The sequence below is a fragment of the Macaca thibetana genome, chromosome 1 (genome assembly GCF_024542745.1).
Source record: "Macaca thibetana thibetana isolate TM-01 chromosome 1, ASM2454274v1, whole genome shotgun sequence".
Taxonomy (NCBI): Eukaryota; Metazoa; Chordata; class Mammalia; order Primates; family Cercopithecidae; genus Macaca; species Macaca thibetana.
Window position 1 is genome coordinate 12536863 of NC_065578.1, and position 16562 is coordinate 12553424.

A 16562-nucleotide genomic window follows, 5' to 3' on the forward strand; every position below is an offset into this window, starting at 1 on the left:
TGGAGACGCTGTGGTTGCTGCATCCGCAGGAGCCAAAGGGAGCGGAGACGCACTGGCTGGCTAGAGAGGCCTGGGAGGTCGGGGTGTTATTTTTGTGTGATTGGCTTTTGGATATTTAATAACAGAGAGAAGGAGAAGCTGGGTGCTGATGATGCAGGGCATGTCTGCCTCCAAAGCTTCTGCTGGTCTTGCTACACCACTGTAGACATTTCCCTAGGAAGGGTGACGTCGTAGGGAGGGGACCTGCTCTTTGCCAGCTCTGTTTCTTATTCCCCAACAGGACATAGGAGTCCATGTCTCCAGCAGCCTCCCAGCTGGCTGTCTCCTCCCAGGTTGGGTCTCCTGGGGCACCAGCCAGCTAGAATGGGGGTGGGGGGTGGCCACTAGCTGCAGAGACAGCCCCCCACCTCAGGCCCCCTCATGGGCCTTGGTGGCCCGTCAGGAGCACAGTTGCATGAAGCGTGGGGCCTCCGTTTCTTCCTTAACTCCTGCACAGGCGAGTAGACTGAGCTGACCGTGGGCCTTGGCTGCACAGCACGGGGGAGGAATTCAAACAGGGGCAGCCCTGACCTTGACGGAGAGCCAGGCCCTTGGGGGAGGCTCACTCGTCTCCCCTGTCACAGCAGGTCTCTTCGTCTTGTCTAAGGCTTTTCTCCGGCACCTTCCACATTTGCTCGTCTGTTGATACATTTGCATATTTTAATGTTGATTGAGGGCTCCCTTGCCAACGTTGGCACTATCAGCATTTGGGGCTGGTTAAATCTTTGTTGCGGGGGCCTGTCCTGGTTACTGTAGGAGGTTTAGCAGCACCCCTGGCCTTACCCTCCAGATGCCAGTAGCAGCACCCTTCTCTCAGGTGTGAAAGCCAACAGTGTCTCCAGACATTACCAAGTGTGTACCCTTATTGAGAGTCACTGATGTGAACTCTGCCATGTGCCAGCTTTGAGCTGGACTCCATTCCCATCTCCTGCTCCCTCAGGCAGAGCTGGCTCTGCAAACAACCAGAGCAGGTGGGGTTCCGGGCGTGTTTGTCCCTCCTGCTTTCCTACCTGCCTGGCCTCCCGCCTCCTCTGACCTGGGCCGCCTTGTCCGGAGGCCCCCCTCACTTTCCATTCTTCCATCTAGAGAGGCAGACAGGTGACAGGCTCTCTGTGCCTCAGTTTCCTCATCTGTAAATGAAGGATAATAACAGTATCCACCTGGGTAGGTTGTGTGAAGAGTTAGATTGTTTGTCTGTGGAAAATGCCTAGCACAGTTCTGGACACGCAGTGAGCCTGTATGTATCACTCTTACTCAGTGGATGTTTGTTTGTTTATTTATTTATTTGAGATGGAGTCTTGCTCTGTCGCCCAGGCTGGAGTACAATGGAACAATTTCAGCTCACTGCAGCCTCTGCCTCCTGGGTTCAAGCGATTCTCCTGTCTCTGCTTCCCAAGTAGCTGTGATTACAGGCATCCACCACCACGCCTGGCTAATTTTTGTATTTTTAGTAGAGACAGGGTTTCACCATGTTGGCCAGGCTGGTCTTGAACTCCTGACCTCAGGTGATCCACCCACCTCAGCCTCCTAAAGTGCTGGGATTACAGCCATGAGCCACTGCACCTGGCCGGATGTTTATTTTTATTGTGCCAAGCTGGGGATGCAACAATGAACGAGACAAAGATCCTGACCTTGGGATCTTAGAGCTTATGAGAAAGGCAGACACCTTATTCTGGACACGTAAGGGGCCTGTTGGAGGAACACCCCACCCAGGAGTTAAAGAAGGAAAGCTTCCTGGAGGAGGTAACATCCCAGCTGGGATATGGAAGAGAAGGACGAGTTAGCTGAGTGAGGAAAGGAGAGGAATAATGGTGTGAATCAATTTTTTAAAGGCCCTTCTGAAAAAATCAGATCCCATTTACTGGGGTGGGGCGGGGGAGCTTTTTTTGTACAAATAGGGCAAAACCATGCCCCCCCAAAATCCTAGATTCACCTCTTTGGGAAGCCACGTCACCCCCGTGAGATACTCAGCATGGAAGTGCTTGGCACAGGATAGATGTGGAGGGTGGGGTTAAGGGCAGGGAGGGGACCTGCCTCCATCCCCCACAACCCAGCCCATGTGCAGGTGTGTTTGTACTTTGATAACAGTAACCTCCCCAGATGCTTTCTGCCTTATGGGTGTTGGGGCCTGGCAGGAGGGGAGAACAGGGAGGCACCTGGGGAAATAGAACCAGAGAAGGGCAAAGCTGTTGTTCTGATGCAATCGGAATCATTCTGGCTCACCTGCATATCCACTGGGGGTCACCAGACGGCGCTGCCCATCATGGTGTCTCAGAACCAGCCCAATGGGCACTCCTCTTGCGCGTGCTTCTGCAGTCGCCTCCGAGGGGAGAGAATTGGTGGATCGGACATGGAGAAGGACACATTGGTGGTTTAAGCTCATGTCCTGTTAGCTGACGCCAGGCACCTGGCCTCAAGGCATCCAGGAAGTGCAGTCCTGCCCAGGCCTGGGAAGTGGTGACCAGCACTAAGGAAGCCCCCCAGCAATGTCTAGGGCACTGGGCTGGGCTCCTGATGACAATGTGTGTTGTTCCTCTTCCTACACAGCTACAGCCTCCGCTTGGCATCCCGATGCTCTCCACCAGCGGCCCCGTACATCACCAGGCAGTGTAGGAAGGTCAAAGCCCCGGCTGCAGCCCAGTTCCAGGGACCATTCTTCAAAGAGTAGACACTCTGCCTGCTCCCTGACAGGTACGAGGCAGGACGGAACAGCTTCTGGCACTGTGTGGGTGGGTCTGGGTGTCGAGGGGGTGTGGGCTTGGGTCTTGGGTGGGGAGGGGAGGAGAGAAAGGGGTGGGCGTGATTGCTTGTGTGTACCAGGCACGGTGCAGGGTCTCCCTCCAGGAGGGCACGTGGCTGAGTGCCGACTCTGGACCACCTGTTTCATATCCCAGTTCTGCTACTTCCTGGCTGTGAGCTTCAAGCAAATTACTTAGTCTTTCTGAGCCTCAGTTTCCACATTTGTACAGTGGGCACTACAATAGTACCTACTTTATAGGGTGTTTGTGAGAATTACAAGTGTCAAATGTGCAAAGCACCTAGAAGAGTGTCAGCCACATAGTAAGCACTAGGTAAGTCATTACTGGAGTAATAATGATAAAAATACTAATTATACTCAGTTCTCAGTTGCCTCAGAGGCCTTAAGACCAGAAAAGATGGCAGAGTTCCTATTCTCACAGTGTAATTGAAAGTAAAAAAAATATAGGCTGAGTAACCCTAATCCAAAAATCCAAACTCTGGAATGCCCCAAAATCTGAAACTGGAGTAAGGACATGACACTCAAAGGAAATGCTCATTGAGCATTTCAGATTTCAGATTTTTGGATTAGGGATGCTGAACCAGTAACTGTGTATGCAAATATTCCAAAATCCAAAAAAAATCCAAAATCCAAAAAATTTTGGGTCTCAAGCATTTCGGATAAGGGATATGTAATCTGTCCTAATCCATGAAATAGAAAACTCAGATTTATTTTGGACCAAAACAGTCTCTTCCTAGGTTTTCTGATAGTAAAAGCGTGGAATCACTCTAAGATTTCTGTTGGATAACAGCGTGGAAACCAGACTTTTCATTTGTGGAGTACCTGGGTTCTGCTGGTGACCAATGAGCAGGCTTGGCCTTCCCTGTTGGTGACACCACACAACCGCATTCATTGTGTCCCCAAGGCCAGCATCTCAAAGTGTGATCAGAGGACCTCACACATCAGAAGATCTAAGATGCTGTTATAAATACAGATCTCAGAGTCCAGTTCCAAATGTACAAAATGGCCAAAAAGGCTCAAATCCCATTTACTGGACTATAGTATGAATAGGGCCAAACCCCATTAAAAAATCCTGCATTCGGCCAGGCGCGGTGGCTCACGCCTGTAATCTCGGCACTTTGGGAGGCCGAGGAGGGCAGATCACAAGGCCAGGAGATGGAGACCATCCTGGCTAACACAGTGAAACCCCTGTCTCTACTAAAAATACAAAAAAATTAGCCAGGCGTGGTGGCGGGCGCCTGTAGTCCCAGCTACGTGGGAGGCTGAGGCAGGAGAATGGCTTGAACCCGGGAGGTGGAGCTTGCAGTGAGCTGAGATTACACCACTGGACTCCAGCCTGGGTGACAGAGCGAGACTTCATCTCAAAAAAAAAAAAAAAAAAAAAAAAAAAAAAAATCCCGAGTTCACATCTCTGTGGGAAGTCACATCAGCCCGGTGAGATACCCAGCATGGAAGTGGTTGGCACAGCACAGATGCTGAATACAGGGTTAATGGGAGAGGGGACTGGCCACCACCCCTCACAGCCCTGCTTGTATTTGTGGGTGGGTATTGTTGGCACGGGCCCATCCTGGTGGGTGTGACCAGGGAACGTGCACTAGCAGATGACCCCCTGGGTTCTGGGACACACTTAGGTTTGGGGATGCCTGCTTAACACAAGGCAGGGGTTAAAACAAGCCAGGGTCGTTTGGAATGAGTGTAGTTCAAGGCAAGGATGGGCTGAATTCTGAAACTCTGAGGTCTTTTGTGTTATGCCAGAAAGAGAAGGCTCTTTCTTCCTTCTCCCTGCCCTCCCTCCCCAAGACCTCACTTCTCTCTTTCCTTTTTTTTTTTTGAGACGGAGTCTCGCTCTGTCGCCCAGGCTGGAGTGCAGTGGCGCAATCTCGGCTCACTGCAAGCTCCGCCTTTCACGCCATTCTCCTTTTTTTTTTTTTTTTTAGTAGAGACGGGATTTCACCGTGGTCTCGAGATGGAGTCTCGCTCTGTTGCCAGGCTGGAGCGCAGTGGCACGATCTTGGCTCACTGCAACCTCCACCTCTCAGGTTCAAGAGATTCCCCTGCCTCAGCCTCCTGAGTAGCTGGAACTACAAGTGCCCGCAACTACGCCCAGCTAATTTTTTTTTTTTTTTTTTTGTATTTTAGTAGAGACAGGGTTTCACCATGTTGGCCAGGATGGTCTTGATCTCCTGACCTCGTGATCTGCCCGCCTCTGCCTCCCAAAGTGTTGGGATTACAGGCGTGAACCACCGCGCCTGGCTGTTTACTTCTCTCTTTCTAAAGCAGTTGGAGTTTCCGGCTTGGCTTTATTCCCTGGGGTTTGGGGAGCGAGCAAAAATAAAATCCACTCTTCCCCAGAGAGTCTGTTGTCTGCTGCTGGAACTGAACCTGTCTCTCTGGGGCCAGCTGCTCCCTGACAGGGGAACCTGGAGACTAGACCCTGAGCTGGAGTCTTACGGAACAATGTTGAAATGGTCTCTAAGATAGTACAGAACTCGGAGGCCCTGGGAGATGAACCTCCCATTTTATAGATGGAAAAATTGAGGCCCCAAGAGAAGAGACATAGGACGTGGCTAGAGTCTTCTGGAAAATGAGAGACCATACCAGGATGAGCAATTCCAACTCTGGGAACCATTTGTGTCCAGCATCCTCTTTGTGGCCAAGGCTGCTGCGTGAACCTTCTGTGTTGATGGGCGCCGGGGAATTGCTTCTACCCCCGAGCAGGTGTTCTCTGCAGCCGGAGGGAGAGCCAGGTGCAACTGGGCTGGCTTCCTTCCGAAACAGACCGGGCCATTTCTGTCGGCCACTGCAGGCTTGGCCATGACGAAGATGAAATGTACATAGCATTTGCCAAGCCTTATGAATTTAGGCTCTGCCCCAGGGCCAGGCACTGTCCTAGGTGGTGGCCTTCTTTTTCCTTCTTTAAAAACGCATACAGTTTCCCAAGCTAAGCAATCAAATGAAGAGAGACCTAACGTCGTTTGGCCCTGCATCTTATGGTCTCTGCTCACCAACAACGAAGGCTCCAAACTGAGCAGTTTCATGTCTAAGTGACTGAAACTTGCTCCTTAAAAATCTTAGGTAGCTTTTTTTCCATTTTATAAATTGGTACTTACATCAAGCATGTGCTACTTTTATTATTTTTAAAATAATTTAAAAAAAATCTTCTTTATACTGTTTGCCTTAGTTAGCTCAGGCTGCCATCACAAAATACCACTGACTGCGTGGCTTAAATATTGAACAGAAATTTATTTCCTGATGGTTCTTGAGGCTGGAAGTACCAGGTCAGGGTGCCACTATAGCCAGGTTCTGATGAGGGCCTGCTTCCTGGCTTGCAGACGTCCACCTTATTGCGGTGTCCTCACGTGGCAGGATCCTGGGGGAGAGCAAGCTCTCTGGTGTCTCTTCTTAGAAGTCCACTCACCTCATCATGAGCCCTGCTTCATGATCTCATCTAACCCTAATCACCTCCCAAAGGCCCCACCTCCAAATACCATCACATGGCGGGGTTAGGGCTTCAGCATCAGGGTTTTAGGGGGACACAGTTCAGTCCATAGCACTGTTTAACACAGTTCCAGATTTATCAAAATGCCACAGCCAAGTCTTTTAGCTCAGGAAGGTGTGCAGGTCAAAGCCCTCATTTTACAGAGACGGAAACTGACATGAAGGAGCGTGTGGCAGAACTGGTATCAACACTCTGGTCTCCTGATTCCCTGGACAGATCCTGGACTTTTAAGTGGACCGTGCCTCCTTCATGCAAAACTGTGTGTGCGTGTGGGTTTTGTTCAGAGAAAAGATTGACCGTCTTGAAGGACCCACGGCCTTGGCTGCTTTGCCTGCTCTTGCCCATTCCGAATTCAAGGCTTCGTCACCCGTCTCCCGGACGGTCTGAATGCAGGAAGAATGAACACGGAGAAGTGTGATTTCTGGCCAGCACTGCCTTTCACCAGTCTCTGCAGCACCCCCTTTACTGTGGCTCACACAAAGCCAAGAGGTTTCTGTTCACTTTTAAGTGCAGAAAAGTGCCGCACTGCCTAGTCTATAGGGAGGCTTCCTTTGCACATCCTGTCTTCACCCCGCGTCTTTCCCACCCCAGAGGTTCAGCGAGAGGCCCAGGGATGGAATAGCCTCTCACCTGTCTGGCCACCATTGTGATCCTTCTCTCGGCTGTTGCTGCTCCTTTGGCAAAGACCGGCAGCCTCAGGGCCCTCTGTGGGCAGGATTTCTGACCTGGGCTCTCTCCTGGGGTCCTGGGAGTGGGGTATGTGGAGGTTGCCCCTCCTGGCCCATCTCCCTTATATGAGAGCTCCCCTCCACCTCAGGTCCAGCCCCCAGCTCCTGCGGCTGTGACCTCCCCAGAGGGCTGCTCTCTCGGTGGGGGACTGGCAAGATGGCTTCTTTAATGGATCCCACGTGACCCAGGGGAGACCCACACTTGCTGGCTACGCCAGGCCAAGGGAATGCAGCCACTCCATAGCGGGCCCCGCCTCTGCTTCCTTTTCTTCCCCCTGCCCTGGCTCATGGGCACAGGCAGACAGGCCAGTCTGCGGCATAAGCAGGCGTCCTCTGGGAAGGGACACGCCCTCTCTTGAAGACATCCCACTCCCCACAAACAACCCTTTCCAGTCCCATGGAGACATTTCAAGGAATTGAAATGAACATAGCATAGTGGTTAGGTGCACAGTGTCCCACTCCCCACAAACAGCCCTTTCCAGCCCCATCGAGACATTTCAGGGAATTGAAATGAACATAGCGTAGTGGTTAGGTGCACAGTGTCCCACTCCCTGCAAACAGCCCTTTCCAGCCCCATCGAGACATTTCAGGGAATTGAAATGAACATAGCGTAGTGGTTAGGTGCACAGTGTCCCACTCCCTGCAAACAGCCCTTTCCAGCCCCAACGAGACATTTCGGGGAATTGAAATGAACATAGCGTAGTGGTTAGTTGCACAGTGTCTGGAGCTATGCCTTCAGTGGCTACTTCACTCCTTTGTGTTTCAATTCACGCATCTGCGAAATGGGTTAATAATAATAATACCTCTGTCATGGGTTTGTTGAGAGGATTGCATAGCTTAGTGAATGAAAAGCCCTTAGCAAAGTGCCTGGTATGCAGTAAGCCTTCCATAAAAAACTGGTTTTATTATTATTGAAATGTTACATTATTAACTGTAGTAACAATAATAGCAGTAGTTATTTTTAGCAGTAGTGACCAGGTCCACTGGGCAAGAGAACTGTATCCCTGAACTTGGCCCAGCCAATTCAACCCAATGCAGTGAACGTTATTTGTTTATTTATTTTGAGACAGGGTCTCACTCTGTCGCCCAGGCTGGAGTGCAGTGGTGCAGTCTTGGCTCACTGCAACCTCTGCCTCCCGGGTTCAAGGGGTTCTCCTGCCTCAGCCTCCTGAGTAGCTGGGATTACAGGCACCCACCACCACACCTGGCTAAGTTTTGTATTTTTAGTAGAGTCGGGGTTTCACCATGTTGGCCAGGCTGGTCTCAAACTCCTGACCTCCAATGATCTGCCCACCTCAGCCTCCCAAAGTGCTAGGATTACAGGCATGAGCCACTGCGCCTGGTCTTTAGTGAACATTACTAAAGGTTCACCCATATTTTCAGCTCTGGACTAAGCACTGTAAATGTGGTTTCTGCGGAGGAACCATGCGGGAACAGCCATCCCCTCCCGACTGGAAGAGCACACAGATGCTGGAGTGAATGAGCCTGACCTGGGTTCAAGCCTCACCTCTGCTGCTCATCATCGGCAGACTTGTACAAGTTACTTCTCCTCTCTGAGCCTCCATTTCTCTCATATAAAATGGGGATCTGTGTTGCCTGGCATGAGGGTTGTTGTGAACATCCAAAGGAAATTAAGCAGGAGTACCATCACTTTGGAAGACTGTTTGGCAGTGTCAACTGATGCTGAACACGTGGGTGCCTCAGGACCCAGCAGTCCCACTGCTGGGGACACATTCAGCAGATATGTACCCACGTGCACCAGGAAACAACTGCGAGAATGCTGATATGTTATCTATGAACGTCCTACGACCCAGCACTTCCGCTCAGCAGAAATGCATACATATATGTACCATACGTGTCTTCTAGACACATACAAGAATGTTCTAGCAGCATGACTCACATGGCACCAAACTGGAAGTTCCCAGTAGTGGATCAGCAGAGGAGTAGATGGATAGAGGTGGTGTATTTCTATAGTAGCACACTACACAACAACAAGGTGGAAAACATCAACCACACGTGCAGAATGGGTGACTCTCACAAACACTCAGTGGAAAAAGCCAGACACAGGAGGAGATGTACTGATTGACCCTATTTATTTAACTTAAAAAATGGGTGAAATCAGTCTACGGTGTTAGAGGTGAGGACAGTGGTTCTTCCGGAGGGCAGGAGGGTTCATGTATCCTTAAAGGGGTCACGGGTTGGGGGCTGATGAGCGGCTGTCACGTTCTGGTTCTTCATCTGGGTGCCAGCTCTGCAGGTGTATTCACTGTGAAAATTCATCAAGCTGTGCTTTTTGCTGTATGTACGGTATGTTTCAATAAACAGTTTAATTACAAAATTAAGCGCAATAACGCGTGGACCACCGTGATCGGCACTGAATATGTGCTCACCGTTATTATTTTTATTTTCTTTTTCTCCTCAGCACCTGAAGTGACCTGGAATCAGTGAAGCCAAAGGGACTGGCAGTCTGCCCTGCAGGGAGTACCGACCTATCCCAGTTGTGTGAGCCTGCGAGAGAAAGGGAGTGCATGTGCGTGCGTGCATGTGTGCGTGCATGCATGTGTGCGTGCGTGTGTGTTCAGGTGTTCTCGTGCGGGTGCGCGAGTGGTCTTCAAACAAGGGTCCTGAACCCCGAGGCGGCAGGAAGGCGGCCGACTCCACACTGTCCTTTGGGATGATACTTGGATGCAGCTCTTGGGACCGTGTTTTGCAGCTCAGCCTTCCTGTTGGGGTGGGGCCTCTCCTACTATGCAATTTTTCAAGAGCTCCTTGACCCTGCTTTTAGCTTCTTGAGTTGTCTTTTGCCATTATGGGGACTTTTGTCTGACCCAGGGGTCAGCCTTAGGAAGGCCTTCAGGAGGAGGCCGAGTTCCCCTTCAGTACCACCCCTGTCTCCCCACCTTCCCTCTCCCCGCAACATCTCTGGGAATCAATAGCATATTGACACGTTGGAGCCAAGCCCGAACATTCCCCTTGGCCCCGGCACATGGAAAATCCCCTTCCTTGCCTAAGGTGTCTTGAGTTTCTGGCTCTTGAGTCATTTCCAGACTTGAAATTCTCATCAGTCCATTGCTCTTGAGTCTTTGCAGAGAACCTCAAATCAGGTGCACCTGGGAGAAAGACTTTGTCCTCACTTACAGATCTATTTCCTCCCTTGGGAAGGGCAGGGGATGGGGATGGTGTATGGAGGGGAGGGATCTCCTGTGCCCTTCATTGCCACACTTGGTGGGACCATGAACACCTTTAGTGTCTGAGCTTCTCAAATTAGCTGCAATAGGAAGCAAACAAATTGGGAAATGAAAAAAAAAATGGGAAGATTAAAAAGCACAGGGGGAAGAAGAAGAGATTTCGGAGGCCATCCTGCCAGGGGCGGACGGGGCTGACTCCTGCTGTCTGGAGGACAGTCAGTCCATGTCTCGGAGAAACGGGTGAGCTGAGCTTGGCGTTCGAACCCAGTTCAGTGAGGTTCTTGGGTTTTGTGCCTTTGGGGCAGACCCCAGACGAGGATGTCTGAGACCATTTGGGTGCTGTTTTCTCAGCTCCAATTTCGATAGTGAGCTAACAAACCCAGAGCGGAAGGAGGGAGCTCTGATGAGCACGATTTGTCACACAATAAAGGGATTTTTTTTTTTCAGGGCTACTATGGTTGATCTTGCAACTCTGTAAATATGTATGTAGACACTTTTAAAAGCACGTATTTATGTCCCTGACTGTAAATGCCCCATTTTTAAAGTTTTATAACTTGTGTTATTTAATGAGTCAGTCAATCGGCTGCAGTATGGGGTCTGATAAGGATCTAGAAAAAGGGTCTCATGTGGACCCTCACATGGGCAGAAAAATGGTGATCATTGGCCGACATCACAGTTTTCCTGTTTCCCACCCAGCTAAAAACCGTTGTTCGCTTTAAATTTTCATAAACTGTAATCCTTTCACTGGCTCCTACAGTTAACCCTCACAAGCATGAAGTGCTGTGGCTGTTCCTTATCCTAATGATACGCTTTTGTCCCGTAAATGTCAACACTCATGAGCCATACCCCAGCCTCTCAGTTCTTGAGGGGCTCCCCCTTCAGCAGTGAGGAAAGCTCACAAACCCCAAACCTGGCAAGTCACCTGCAGCCCATGGTGAGCGCTGGCCATCCAGCACTCACTGGCCATCCAGGCTGAGGCCTTGGGGTCACTCCTTTTTTGCATGTGCAAATGTGCTGGTCACCCTTCAGTGCTCCCAGATGGTCAGGAAAACTGTTCCAATCCTGAAAAGTGGGGATGGCTTTGTAAAAGTGGCGTTTCCTGGTCAGTGGTGGTCTTCAAGACGACAGCTCTGTATCTGCCATGTGAAGAGAAATAACAATAAAAGTGTGAAGAGCGATTGTGAGGAACAAGCGTGGGAGTGATCATTTTGGTTTCTGTGCTCTGTCTTCTGTGGTGGTGGTTTCGGTGGGAGTGGGGTGCGGGTCCCTGATTGCTCCCTCCCAGCAACAGGAGGAACCAAGGGCTCAAGGAAGCTCACTCTGGAAACATCCCACCTGGTAAGCGAGGCTACTCTGCCACCTGCCAGCCAGTGAGTTGAACCACATCACTAACACCAGAAAGACCTCTTTTGATTGCAAATATAGTCTCGTCTTTAAACAGCTTTATTGAGAGCTAATCCACAGATCATACCACTTACCACTTAAGCGTACACATCAGTGGCTTTTAGTATATTCAGTGTCATGCAGCCATCTCCACAATCAATTTCAGAACATTTCCATCACCCCTAAAAAGAAACCATAGGCCCATTAGCAGTTACTCCCCATTTCTCCCACAGCCCCTACCCTCAGGCAACCACAGATCTACTTTGTGTTCCCGTAGATTTATCTATTCTGGACATTTCATAGAAGTCGAACTGAACTAGATAACATGTGGTCTTTTGTGACTGGCGTCTTTTACTTAGCATAATGTTTTCAAGGTTTGTCTAGGTTGCAGCGCATGTTAGTACTTCGTTCCTTTTTATGGCCAAATGTTCCATTGTAGGAATAGACCGTATTTCGCTCACTCATTCTTCAGGTGATTTACTTTGGTGCTGGTTCTGCTTTTTGGCTATTAAGAATGTTGCTGCTATGAACATTCGTGTGACAGTTTTTGTGTGGACATAGATCTTCTTGGATATATAGCTAGGAGGGAACTGGGTCATATGGCAACTCTATATTTCACATTTTGAGGAACTGCCAAACTGTTTTCCAAAGTAGCTGCACTATTTCACATCCCCACCCATAAGGATTCCAGTTTCCCCACATTCTTGTCAGCACTTGGTACTGTCTTTTTTAAAATTTAGCCACCCTACTGGGTGTGAATGTAAATGAATTCTTTGAAGGAATAACCATCCCTCTGATGACAAATCCTGGCAGAGTTAGATATCTGAGTCCCAAGAGGATGGGGATGGGTACAGGGGATTCTGATGGGGAGTGAAAGACAAGTGTATTCTTGGGTTTGGGTGGAAGGAGACCCCAAAATGATCTTTGTCCACATCCAAATATTGCAGAAAAGTAGGAGGAAGAACCCAAAGTTCTAGCTTTTCACTTAAACACTTCCTCTAAAAAAGAGAAGAGGCAATGTGTTAGAGTTCTCCAGAGAAACAGAACCAGAAGGCCATATATATATATATATATGATTTATTATGATGAATTGGCTCACATGATTGTGAAGGCTGAGAAGTCCCCAGATCTGCTGTCTGCAAGCTGGAGACCCAGGAAAGCCAGTGGTGTAACTGAGTCCAAGTCCAAAGGTCTGAGAACCAGGGGAGTTGATAGAAATCCCCGTCTGATGGGCGGATCACGAGGTCAGGAGATCAAGACCATCCTGGCTAACACGGTGAAACCCCGTCTCTACTAAAAAAATACAAAAAACTAGCCGGGCAAGGTGGCGGGCGCCTGTAGTCCCAGCTACTCGGGAGGCTGAGGCAGGAGAATGGTCTAAACCCGGGAGGCGGAGCTTGCAGTGAGCTGAGATCCGGCCACTGCACCCCAGCCTGGGCGACAGAGCAAGACTCTGTCTCAAAAAAAAAAAAAAAAAAAAAAAAAAAAAAAAAGAAATCCCCGTCTGAGGGCAGAAGATGAGATGAGATGTACCAGCTCAACAGTGGGGCAGGGGAAAAGGGGTGAGTTACTCCTTCCACTTTTTGCTCTCTCCGGGTCCTTAATGGATTGGACGATGCCACCCACACTGGGGAGGGCCATCTACTGAGTCCGCAGACTTAAATGCAAATCTCATCTGGAAACACCCTCACAGATACACTCAGAAATAACATTTAATCTGGGTACCCCGGGGTCAATTCAAGTTGACACATACAATGAACGATCCACTCTTTGAAGGACAGTTATCTAGAAAGTAAACAGAGTAGACTCCCAATTAGGTGAAATCCAGGCATGCAACTCATCAGCACTGGCTGGTCCCCTAGGAATTTCACACGGGCCTTGCTAAGGGGGAACTCACAGGGGGTGGTGATGGCTGGGGGAGGTGGGGTGAGTAGACGGAGGAGAAAGTAAAGAATTTAAGGGAATGAAAAGTGTGGAGGCCAATCCTGGATGCTTTGAGAGCATAGCAACGGGACCTCAAATCCAGCCTGGGGCATCCGGGAAAGCTTTCTGAAGGAGGAGGGGGCCCAGGGGACCCAGATCCCAGTGAGGTCTCCCCACCTAACCTCCACATTAGGCTTTAGAAAGATTCATGAAGGGAAGAGAGGCTTTCTTAGTATGGCAAGTAGCCTGGAATTAAAATGAAAATGATGACATCCATCAGTGGACTACTTTTCAGCTTCATTACATATTCTCACACATAACTCCATCCCATTCTTCCAATGGGCTTTAAGGTGGGCAGGGCGGGTCTAATGTGTGTTCTGCACTGATATCGCTCAGTGAACTGGGTGACTCTTCCAGGTCACACCTACTCAGCATCAACCCGGAGCCAAGCCAGCCTTTGCCTCCAAGACCAGGGCTGCTATTCTCATACAGGCGCCCTTTACTGAGCACTGTGATGTACCAGGTATTTTCTCCACATCCCCTCTCATCTCACAACCCAGCAGTGTGAGTATCTCAATAACTGTTTCACAGATGAAAAATGTGAGGCTCAGAGATGTTCGATGATTTGACCAGGGTCACATAGCTGGTAGATGTGGGCCAGGTATTGGACGCAGGACTTTCAGGGCCCCAAAGCCAAGATGTCCTACTCACCCATCCTTGTCCCTCACTGCACCCTTTACCACTGTTTCAGCAATTCCTCATGATCTCAAGCCACCTTGAAAGTGGAAACATTATAACAGAGGTCAGTCCCTGACTCCCAGGGTATAGCAATCAGCTCCTTGGGCTTTTGCTTTGCCCAGATTTGTACCCATACAAGACGCACAGGTTTAAAAGGTGTTGGAGCATCATCCCCAGGTTAATCTCAGCTCTGCTCCATACTGGCTATGACCCTGGGCTGGTCATTGGTCTCAGCTTGGTTCCTTGTTTGTACAGGGGGATGGTAGTCACTTCCACCTTCCTACGTTTCAGTGAGGATAAAATTACCTACTACTGGGTCTCTTTAGGGTAAGTAAACTTACCTGTTTCTGGGATCACCTGGTCCTATTGTTAAAAGAGAGATTCTTGGTTTCCACCCCAGCAGGTGTTGAATCAGAATGGGGTTCGGGTTGTTGTCAACAAGCTTGGCATGTCCCACCAAGTTGAATGCCCGCTGTTTGAGGATTATGGCCATAGCAATGATTGAAAACAGCATTCCAGCCTCCAGCAGAACAACAAATCGAGGTTGCCAGAGGCTCTGGAGTTTGCATTCAACAGCGTCTCTGGTGACTCTTTAGAACATTGCACTGGGCTACTCCTAGGAGAGGGGAGGACTGGCTCTGGCAACGCCCACCTTCCAGGTGCCTCACAGAGCCTGCTGAACCTGACCACCTGTTTCCAGTGGAGAAACAGGACAGCGGTACTGAGACAGGGGTCGGGAAACAGGGAGCCCCCACAGACCTCTGTGGTAGCAGCACGCAGAATGCGGACAGCCTCGACTTCCTTGGGTCAGGTTAGAGGGAACCCAGTGGGGATTGCAGTGGGGGATCTAGTACTTCGGTGAGGTCTGGGATTTGGCAACCTGCTGAGTGACCAGGACTGTGCGTGTGTCCACCAAGGGAACCCGAGGAGGCCACACACACAGCTCACCAAACACATCTGCTGTGGCTGGGACAGAGGCTTCTCGGGTACTGCAGGTGGGAGCAGGCAGCTCACCTGAGGCTGTGATGCCCCCTCTCGCCAGCAGATGGGGACCTCCCTCAAGTCCGGGCCCCAGGACATCCGGCTTTTGCCCAGGCAGGGGTAGGTCAAGTAGGTGAGCGCAGTGCTCCTGGTTATGGCTGAAGGTATAAGGAGCCTTGGGGGCCACAAAGCTGCTCAGCTGAGGGGGTGGGAAGCAGTCCCTGAGCTCCCTGCTTCAAAGAGGCAGGCTTGGGGTCCCCCTCTGGCGTGCAATAAGGGGCGAGATGCAGTGATGTGAGGTGGGGCGCCCAGCTGAGGGTGAGAGTTCGCTGGGCTGGAGGACCGGAAACTCAAACTGTCCTGACAGCTTTGCTGGCCATGGCTCGGCTGAGAAGACAGAACTGCTGACCCCCAGCTCTAGGAAGCCTGTGCCCAAGATGAGAGCCTGGCCTGGAGTCTCTCCTTCGTTACAATAGGCTGGTGGGGAGGGGCCAGGGGGCCAACCCATAGCAAACGAGACCTTCAGCTGGTCCCCGATGGGCCGGGTGCAGAGTAAAGCTCTCCCATGCCCTCCTGATCCTTCCTCCTAGTCCAGAGCAGGTGAGACAGGGAGGGCGGGTTTGCTGAGAGGGTGAGACTGGTCATGTGATTCAGTCATCAGGTGGCTTCTGTGCAGGGTTTGGGAGAGGGGACTGAGGGCCAGTAAAAGTCAGCACATAGACAGATCTGAGATTGAGGGTCTCCTTGCATTTCCCACCCTGACCACCTTACTTGTCTGCCCCCAGTTCTGGTCCTGGCAGCTTAGGATGCTGTGTGTTTCTTTGGGCTGTGTGCATATCTCTGAATCCAATCAAGTCATTCTAAAGATGCTCCAAAGCCTTCCCATGCACTTAGAATAAAATTCAACTGCCCTTTCTGGTTTAGATGCGCCCCTAGCCTCACCCTGCACCCTTCCCCCCACCCCCATTGCCCTCTTCATTGCAGTCTCAGTAGTCATCTTTCTGCTCCTGGGCTACATAAACTCTCTTCTGCCACAGGGCCTTTGCACAAACTAATTCCTCTGCCTGCAATGACTGTCCCTGCTTAGTCACGTGGCTTTCAGCTTGACTGTCCTCTTCTCAGCGTCCTTCCCTGAACACAGAGTCCAAAGTAGCTCATCACGTCTCATTTGGGCCTATTGGTTTATTCTTCCCACTTATCATTACCTGAGACTTTCTGGTCTCCTGGCTTCTCCTGAATGTCGGTCCCATGAGAGCAGAGGGACCACATCTGTCTTGTTCAATGCTGCATCTGGTGCCGGTGACAGCACCCGGCACCTGTCACTG

At 50.4% G+C, this 16562-nt stretch overlaps 2 protein-coding genes across 4 annotated transcripts in view; one reads left to right on the forward strand and one right to left on the reverse strand.

Moving 5' to 3' along the window:
• Nucleotides 1-11400, forward strand: part of PRDM2 (PR/SET domain 2) — a 116716-nt gene extending 105316 nt beyond the window's left edge. For 2 of the 3 annotated variants that reach the window (XM_050787808.1, XM_050787799.1), the window contains one exon: nt 2587-2730. In XM_050787808.1, coding sequence (XP_050643765.1) covers nt 2587-2707 — 121 coding nt within the window. In that variant the 3' untranslated portion in view covers nt 2708-2730. Of the gene's footprint in view, nt 1-2586; nt 2731-9446 lie in introns of those variants that run through there. The other variant, XM_050787825.1, reaches the window with a different exon arrangement.
• The window catches only part of DHRS3 (dehydrogenase/reductase 3), a 1035619-nt gene that overhangs the window by 770056 nt on the left and 249001 nt on the right, over nt 1-16562 (reverse strand). The window lies entirely within an intron of this gene.